The sequence below is a fragment of the Mchenga conophoros genome, linkage group LG3 (genome assembly GCF_057382185.1).
Source record: "Mchenga conophoros isolate Kocher_MC1m ecotype Shallow Benthic linkage group LG3, M_conophoros_male_GT1.1, whole genome shotgun sequence".
Classification (NCBI taxonomy): domain Eukaryota; kingdom Metazoa; phylum Chordata; class Actinopteri; order Cichliformes; family Cichlidae; genus Mchenga; species Mchenga conophoros.
In genome coordinates, this window is record NC_140528.1 from 47,564,181 (window position 1) to 47,573,670 (window position 9,490).

At 42.1% G+C, this 9,490-nt stretch overlaps 1 protein-coding gene across 1 annotated transcript; it reads right to left on the minus strand.

The window, feature by feature from the left end:
* Positions 1 to 1,176: 1,176 nt before the first annotated feature.
* On the minus strand, positions 1,177 to 3,549 carry LOC146579072 (uncharacterized). Its single transcript, XM_085267901.1, has 6 exons — positions 3,457 to 3,549; positions 3,192 to 3,236; positions 2,678 to 2,947; positions 2,336 to 2,596; positions 1,966 to 2,085; positions 1,177 to 1,223 (listed from the first exon to the last, which is right to left on the minus strand). The coding sequence occupies exons 1-6, from the start codon at positions 3,485 to 3,487 to the stop codon at positions 1,177 to 1,179; spliced, it is 774 nt and encodes a 257-aa protein (XP_085124027.1). The 5' UTR covers positions 3,488 to 3,549.
* Between the last annotated feature and the right edge of the window lie 5,941 nt (positions 3,550 to 9,490).

Consider the following 9,490-nt stretch of genomic DNA (forward strand, 5'->3'; position numbering starts at 1 on the left):
ACATAACAAGTAAAACACAAGCTCATAAGGCCCCGATCGTAAAAAAACTACATTTCCGCAAAACGACGTCACTTCCGGTTTCGGGCAGGTCATGCGGTCATGTGATAGTTCGCGCTGATGGACGTAGGAAGTGTTACAAACAGCTGATGGATCGGCGAAGCGTGTTTCTGGAATATCATGTTTTTGTTGCTGCAAGTGATTTTTATGCAGTTTTTGGAAAGCTATATGTGGAAGGAAACTGTGACCTAGGACAAGCTGATGGCATAAGATGTAAGTACAACTCCTCCAGTTTCATATGCAAAAAAAATTATTGCGCCAGCTTACTTGGTTGCAGAGCTACCGGGATTTAAAAATAGTTACGCAAAACAGAGCGTGCCCGCTCCGATCGGCTGTAAAGGGTTAAAGAGCAACATGATCATGCCACGATTGAAAAGAAACTAAAGCATGGAGAAACAAAGTCATCTGGAAAGAGCTGCAAAACCATTTTGAAGTGAAAGACTCATTGTCAGGTATCCCAAAAACGTGATTGCCAATGGTGTTGCAACCAGTGATTCATCAGTAATTCACTAGTCTCAACCATTCATCACATGTTAGGTGAATGCAGAGCATAAGGCATCATTGTTCTCAGTCTTACCTAAGGTATTGTAGAATAGCAAGCATCCTCTGCCACAGCTTGGTAGATACCTGGTGAAGCCATGTATGCTACTGTGGTTTTCACTGTTTCTGTTTGAAGAGAGATGAAATTGAATATGTTGGTTAACAAAATTGAATCTAATTCAATCACTTATTTACAACACTTTTCTTCACATCTCATCAATAACATTGTTTAAATTGTGATAAAAGATGCAATAAACAGGGAGAACAATTTAATACCAACATAATTATTAAAGGAGTACAAAATAACAGTTAGTCATAGTATTGTATATTTTGGCAACAAGGTGATATTATACTAGCAATAAAATGTTCATTTCTTATTTCGTATTAGGTAGAAGAATGGTTTTGTGAAATGATCAAAATGGCTGTGCTGAAACATGTTCTGTTAGGGAAAATGTCAAAGTGTTTGGTCGACAGACCAAAGAAGGTGATTAGACTTGATGGCAGAATGAATAAGTGTAGGCGAGTATACAAAAGAAGGGATCAGCAAATAAGAGAGCGGGGAGGACAGATCGAGGAAACTTAGTGAATCAGGAAGTGCAGAGCATTAGTAAGGAGGAAATGTGAAGCTGTGAAGATAATGAAGAGTTGAAAGAGGAGTGGTACTGATGACACAGCTGTGGGGTCATGGAAAATTCTAGAGGGTAGAGCAGTTGTACTTTTTAACCAGATTTTACTAAATATTATGTGCAGACTTATACTATATTATCACAATGATTTTTACCTAGAGATTGAGTGTCACCCTGGTCCAAGGAATGATAAACTGGATTAGGACACAATTCAACTTCATCTGATGGAGACAAACAGTGGGAGTGAGGGAGCAGATAACCACAGCAACATCAGTAATTACGACCCATGTCTGCCTCTCATCGTCAATAATAGGATCACACCAGATAACACAGTTATTATTAAATAAGGTAAAAAATAAAATAAAATACAGTAACAGAAAATGAAATGAAATGAAATTAAAAAACAGATTTCTTATGAGAAACTTAATCTAACGGGATGTTATTGCTGATAGTAAAGGCATTTCTTACTGTTTGTGTTCTGTCTTGTTTGATCTTCTGTTGAGCCTGAACCGCATGCCATTGTTGACCAATAGACCAAAGCTGCAATAAAAAAAAGGAAAAATAACTGCAATAACCAATAATCAAAACAGATGAATACAGCAATTAAAGAAACTGAAGAAACATTAGCAACTGAAGAATAAAGCACACACACACACACACACATATATATATATATATATATATATATATATATATATATTATATACATTTAATTATATAAAAATGTTTCCCCTTTTTTTACCTCTGTACAAATCTTTGCGGAAGTGATAGAGTCCCACCACTGCAATCAGAGTGCTCAGTAAAATAGTGACAACGATCCAAGGTGTAGTAGCAGCACAGTGGCTCCTCTTGTTGTAACTGTCTAGATAAGTTGTTGAATGTACATTTATCGAGTTTGAAGAAAGATTAAGTATAAATTTCACTATTAATAATTTCACACTTGCATGTTTAAAATGTTACAAATCCTATACCAAAGTCCTCTAAAAGGTCCAAAGAACCTTCTTCAATAACTGATGATTAACCCCACAAAGAAAAAAAAACATACTGAAAGGCTTTGCAAATATTTGCATCACACATGTGTATAATTACTTTGAAACATTGCTGTTTCTCACCTGTGAAACATGGCGCAGAGACAGACAGCCAGCTCTCTGGTGATTCTCCAGCTCCTGCGATTTTGCACTTGTAAAGTCCTTCATCAGACTTTAAAACTCCTTGGATGGTTAGGCTTCCTGAGGAGCTGCTCCTGTTGTGAACTCCATTTTTGTAGAAATCAGCTGCGATATTGGATAAAGACATCTTGTTTCTGCAGCGCAGCGTCACAGCTTCTCCCTCCATCACAGGAACAGCAGGACTCTCCAGGATCACAGAACCAGCTGAATGACAGGTGATTTCAAGTTATAAAATGTTTAACTTGTGTTTGTTTGTGACAAAATACTGCCTTCACTAAAACATACCAGTGACAGTGATGTTGATATTGTTGCTTCTCTTCCCTCCTGCTGTCCCACACCAGTATTCTCCACTGTCACTTGCATAAAGATAATGAATGGTGCACTTTGAACCTGTTGTTGTTGCTGTTGTTTTCTTACTGTTTCTTTTGCATTGCTTTACTTCCTCTTTCATCTTATATAACACATCTCCATGAGAGATCCCTTCACAGTAAAAACTAACTGACTCATATTCAAAAAACTGGGATTTCTTTGGAACAATACGAAGAGAAACTGCATCTGAGAAAAATAATAATAAAAAACAATGGTTCAGATTCTTATTGAATTAACAAACTGCTGAATTTAAGTTGTACAATTAAAAAACAAATTAAAAATATGATAGCCAATAAAATGTGCATCATAACTTTTGTGACTAAACACACTAGAGGTGTGGTGATTTTCAAAATGTTCTTTTTTTGTGTTAAAATAAACCATCTTTTTCTCCAATCACAAAATGATGAATAAGTAAACAGATATTACTCACCAACTTTCTGAGCATGTCCACACAGCAGGATCAGCACAGTCATCACTAAAAAGACCAAAAATAGTTACTATAAGATGTATCCACATCTTCAGACATCTTCAAACTTGTCAACTCTTAGAGTTAAATCTCATACAGTTGGTATTCCTTGTTAAATTTCTAAGGTGTCACCAAAGGTTTCTGCTAGGTGAAAGCTTTAAATCACCACAGCATTTTAACAACATTGTTATGTAATGTATGTTAATGTATAAACTGAGACAGTACTTACACAGTCTGATGGACAGAGCTCTGACCTCCATGATGTCTTGCCGCAGACCAACCAATAGATGCTTCTTGTATGACCTTTGTGAAACAACTATGTGAAAATAGTTTTCAGAGAAGCAGAGCTGTTGCTGTGGTAGGTGAGACAGAGCACATACTGATGCTTTCAAATCTATTTGTAGCCATTTAACGGTTTTTTTATGCTTTCATTATACCAGTGATGCCCTAGCCAGTCACAGTCATCCTAACAGCTTATAACTAAATTTTCATGGTAGCACTAAAAAAAGCTCATGTTGCTTTAAGTCATTTGAACTGATCAGAATCAGAATCAGAATCAGAATCGTGTTTATTGAGTGTATATGTGTTTATTGAGTGTATATGTGCAGACACATACAGGGAATTTGGTTCCGGTAGATGGTGGCTCTCAAGCACAGCAATGTAAATCTCACACACACACACACACACACACACACAAGTGTCTATATATACACATTACACATACATACACAAAGCTGTGTAAACCAACTATAAATAACGAATCTAAATCTCTTATATACATAAAATACAGAAATGAATGAGGTGGAATGAATACTACAAAATGTACATAAGGTGCAGCTGCAGTCTGGCAGTGGGAGCAGTGTGACAGGTCAACTGTTAAGAAGGGAGATGGCGAGGGGAAAGAAACTGTTCCTATGTCAGGTGGTCCTGGTCTGCAGGCTTCTGTACCGTCTGCCAGAGGGCAGCAGATCAAAAAGTCTGTGTCCAGGGTGTGAGGGGTCTGCGATGATTTTCCCTGCCCGTTTCCTGGTTCTTGAGAGGTACAGATCCTGGATGGAGGGCAGGGGGGCGCTGATGATCCTTTCTGCTGCCCGTACAGTCCGCTGCAGTCTGCTCCTGTCCTGTTTAGTGGCTGCTCCATACCAGACTGTGATGGAGGAGCACAGGACAGACTCAATGACTGCAGTGTAGAACTAGATTAGCAGCTCCTGTGGAAGACTGTACTTCCCCAGTTGTCTCAGGAAGTACATCCTCTGCTGGGTCTTTTTGAGGATGGAGTTGATGTTGGTCTCCCACTTCAGGTCCTGGGAGATGGTTGTACCCAGGAACTTGAAGGTCTTCACAGTTGACACAGGGCTGTCTGATATGGTGAGGGGGAGCAGAGTTGAGGGATGTCTCCTGAAGTCCACTGTCATCTCTACAGTCTTAAGAGTGTTCAGCTCCAGATTGTGCTGACTGCACCAGAGTACCAGCCGCTCAACTTCCTGCCGGTATGCAGACTCATCACCATCTTGAATGAGGCCAATGACAGTGGTGTCATCTGCAAACTTTAGGAGTTTGACAGCTGAGTTCTTGGAGGTGCAGTCGTTAGTGTAGAGGGAGAACAGTAGTGGTGAGAGGACACATCCTAGAGGGGCACCAATACTGAGGGACCGGGTTTCAGAGGTGATCTCCCCCAGCCTCACTTGCTGCTTTCTGTCTGTCAGGAAGCTGGTGATCCACTGACAGGTAGCTGGTGACACGCTGAGCTGGGAGAGTTTGGAGGAAAGAAGTTCAGGCACAATGGTGTTAAAAGCCGAACTAAAGTCCACAAACAGGACCCTGGCATAAGTTCCCGGGCGGACAAGGTGTTGCAGGATGTAATGCAGCCCCATGTTCACTGCATCATCCACTGACCTGTTTGCCCAGTAGGCAAACTGCAGAGGGTCCAGCTGGTGGCCTGTAATGTCTTTCAGATGGGCTAACACCAGTCGTTCGAAGGATTTCATGACCACAGACGTCAAGGCGACAGGTCTGTAGTCATTCAGTCCTGTGATGGTCGGTTTCTTGGGAACAGGGATGATGGTGGAGCGTTTGAAGCAGAAGGGAATTTCACACAGCTCCAGGGATCTGTTGAAGATGCGAGTAAAGATGGGAGCCAGCTGTTCAGCACAGGTTTTGAGGCAGGAGGGTGACACGCCATCTGGTCCGGGGGCTTTCCTGGGCTTCTGTTTCTGGAATAGTCGGCTCACATCCTGAGTGTGTATTCTGAGTTTCAGGGAGGAGGAAAGGGGGGTGAGAGGTGTGGTGGAGGTCGTTGAGTCTGGATTGGAGAGGGTGGTGGTGGTCGTTGAGTCTGGATTGGGGAGGGTGGGGGTGGTCGTTGAGTCTTGATTGGGGAGGGGCAGGGTGAAGGGGGGAGAGGTGGAAGGTGTGTTGGAGGTCAATGTCTGAAGCAATGTCGCTGGGGAAGGGAGGGTGGGCGTGGGAGTCTGTCTGTCATAAACCTGCAATAGAAAGTGTTTAACTCGTTGGCCAGGTCTTTGTTTGCTTCAATAGTGGGTGGGGGGCGTCTGTAGCTGGTGATTTCCTGCAGGCCCCTCCACACTGATGCAGGGTCGTTGGCTGAGAGCCATTCTTCCAGTTTTTGGGAGTAGATCCTTTTAGCTGCTTTGATCTCCTTGGTCAGTGTGTTCCTGGCTTGCTTGTACAGGACCCTGTCACCACTTCTGTAGGCGTCCTCCTTGGCCTTACGAAGATGTTGGAGTTTAGGAGTGAACCATGGTTTATTGTTGTTGTATGTGCAAAAGGTCTTTGTTGGCACACACACGTCTTCACAGAAACTGATGTATGATGTCACAGTGTCCGTGAGCTCATCTAGGTCAAAACAGTCCTGCAGTTCCTGCTTTGCTGCGTTAGTCCACTTCTTCACAGTTTTGACTACAGGCTTGGCACGTTTGAGTTTTTGCCTATAAACTGGAATAAGATGGACCATGCAGTGATCAGAATGTCCCAAAGCTGCCCGGGGCACAGAGCGATAGGCATCTTTTAGAGTGGTGTAGCAGTGATCCAGTATGATGTTGTCCCTGGCGGGCAGTCTATATGCTGTCTGTATTTAGGGAGTTCGTAGTTTAGGTTTGCTCTGTTAAAATCCCCAAGAATAATTGTAAAGGAATCTGGGAATTTCCTCTCCAGGGTAGTAATCTGGTCAGCCAGCTCGCACAGTGCATTGTTCGCGTTGGCCTGTGGAGGGATGTAAACTCCGACCAGCATGAAGGAAGAAAAATCCCGCGGTGAATAAAAAGGTTTACAGTTGATGAAAAAACTTCCCAAGTGTGGGCTGCAGTGTTTCTGTAACACTGTGACATCAGTACACCAACCTTCATTAATGTAGAAGCAGACTCCACCACCCTTTGTTTTCCCTGAGAGCTCTGTTTCGCGGTCCGCCCAGTGAAGTTGGAAGCCCAGCAGATTTAAGACAGCGTCTGGGACTCGCTCACTGAGCCAGGTTTCAGTGAAGCAGAGGGCAGCAGAGCGTGCAAAGTCCTTGTTAGTCCGGTTTAAGAGCAGTAATTCGTCGACTTTGTTTGGAAGAGAGCGGAGATTCGCGAGGTGAATGGAGGGGAGTGCCGTGCGGAATCCTCGCCGACGTAGTTTCACCAGCGCACCGGCGCGACTCCCCTGTCTACGTCTTCTCCAGGAGCCACAGAGAGCTGCTGCGCCTCCAACTAAAATCTCCAAAAAACTTTCCGGGTTTGTGAAAAATGGATAAGAACTATAGTGAGACGACTGCCTGATGTTAAGCAGTTGATCTCTGGAGAAAGTGATGTGGTCTGAGTGACCAAAAGCGCAGAAAATAAACAAAAACAAGAAAAGTGCGAGAGAGCGCAGTACCGAGGCTGCCATCCGCGGCGCCATCTTGGAATATGATCACCAATAACAAAGCACTGACTAAATAAATATTTTGCACCGTGTAGTTGTACAGATATTAAACTGGTGGGACACCAGCGTCAATAACAGAGCTGTGTTCTCACAGTCTGACACAGAGGCAAACACAAGAGTTTCAGATTATTCAATTTACTGGTCAAAATCTACAGTTCTTCCAATTTTTTGCTCCTTCCATAATTCTTCTTCTACCCCACTCCAACCTGGAAATATTAAATACTTAGGTATTAATATCTCTCCTAAGCTTGCAGATTTAATAAAGTTAAACCACATCCCACTTCTAAAGAAAGTAGAAGGCGATCTGGCTAGATGTTAATCTTTACCCATATCACTCATGGGAAGGAGCACTGCTATAAAAATGATGGTCTTGCCAAAAAAAAACTATTTATTTTCAGTGACCCCGAACGAACCATCACAAGATTGGTTCAGAACATTGTTCGTCTGTGTCTATATGTCAGGTCAATTACAGACTCCACCTTTCTGGGAACATGGGAACATCTCAGGCCCTCCAAAGTAGGGATGGGTACCGGTATCCGGTGACATAAACGGTAGTAACCAAACCAAAAAGCAGTGCACATTTCAGTGCTTTATTTCAATGCTTTTTTTTTCATGAGATGTCATACACTATGGATTCTAGCCAATCATTTTACCTTTACAAGGAGGTAAAATGTAGGCGGGCCCAGGTACATACGGTCTTTTAGAGCAGAGCTACAGATTAAAAATGCACAAGGTGAAGCGGTCAAAAGTCTGATTGTACTTCACAGCAAAAGATGCAAACTCAGCAGCAAGTTCTTTAAGCCCCACTCCCCCAGTACCGGGGGCAGAAAGGAGGAGATCATGTTTAATCGGTTATAACACGGGGTGAGAAATAGTGGTACAACGGATCCGTAATCCGAACCGATCCCACTCCACGGTTCGGCACGCACGTGATCCGAAGATTTGAAAAAGAAGGAAAAAAAAACTATGTGTATGGTGCAACGACTGTCTCTATCGCCCCCTGGTGTCTGGCTGCAGTATAGGTCATAAACCTCGCCTCCTCCATGATAGCGGATGGGACTGGGGTCAGACTAAAGTAAATTAGTAATCCTCAGATAATTGTCTTTTGTTTTCAATAGTGCTCATCACGTTGACTGATGTCCAAGGGGTCTCCTCTCCCATAAATTTGATTCTAATTCCTACCACGGTGATTGGGGTGAAACGTCATCATAGCAGCTTTGACTGGCAGCCGCAGTCATGGAGAAACTTGCGTATCTCTGTTCGGGAATAGCAGATAGAGCGTAGGCTCTGAGAGGAGGGCCAGCGTTTACGTTACGAAAACACGACTGAGTGTTTTAACCTGACAGCCTGAGGTGTTTGTAAAGTTCGTTTAGCTACAATGTTGAAAGTATTACAAATAAAGAAAAACCATTATATGAGAAAGCGTGTCCAAATATTTTGACTTGTAGTTTTAATAGTGTTTTCAAGCATTAGTAAAATGAGTAACATGCATTACTCATCTAAATATATATTAAAAGCATTTAGTATGATATGACCTCTGCCCTGTTACCAAATCCTAAAAGGGGACATTGTTTTTTTCCTTTCGATGATACCTCAAGGCTTATCTTTGCTGTAGAGGACAGTTTGAGCTGGAAAATGAAAGCGTCAATAGAAACTTTGCCACACGCCCACAGACACACACTCACAGTTTCATAGTTTTTTATCCAGATTTAGTAAGTCCCTAGATACTGTGGCACTTTTTTATTTTTCTGGTCACCTTCCATAGCAATACCAACAATAGCCATTAGATGGTAGCAGAGCTGATCTGTCATCTTTGCCAGATAACCCGTCACCGCCAAATCATCTAAAGAAAAAAAGCTTTAGCATTGCGGAGGTCTGTGTGTACTCAGCCAGAATATATCAGTACCATATACATGTAAGTAAAAAAGCTTTATGTTGTATAAATGTTTACTTTATCAAAAGCAATAGTTGTCAGGGATTAATACTTAACATTTCTACTTTTTATCATTTATGAATGAAAGTGTAGTGGGAGAGAATCCACACACATTGCAGTTCTCCTTTTTTGTTAGTTTTGGGCCTAGAATAGAATTGAAAATCAGATTTGATATTCTTCACAAGAAATAAACACTATTTGTGCACCACCTCACTTCCTTCATAATCATAGCATCACTAACACCCACTGAGCTCCTGTCATCTGATTTCACACAGTCTGACCAAACAAATATAGAAAGTCTTTGGCTTTATTGAGTAGAAACAAGACACCATTTTTTTAATCAACCATATTTCAGTTACAGACATGCACAGAGTCGTGCTTCACGGGTATATTTGACTGCTGACCACAA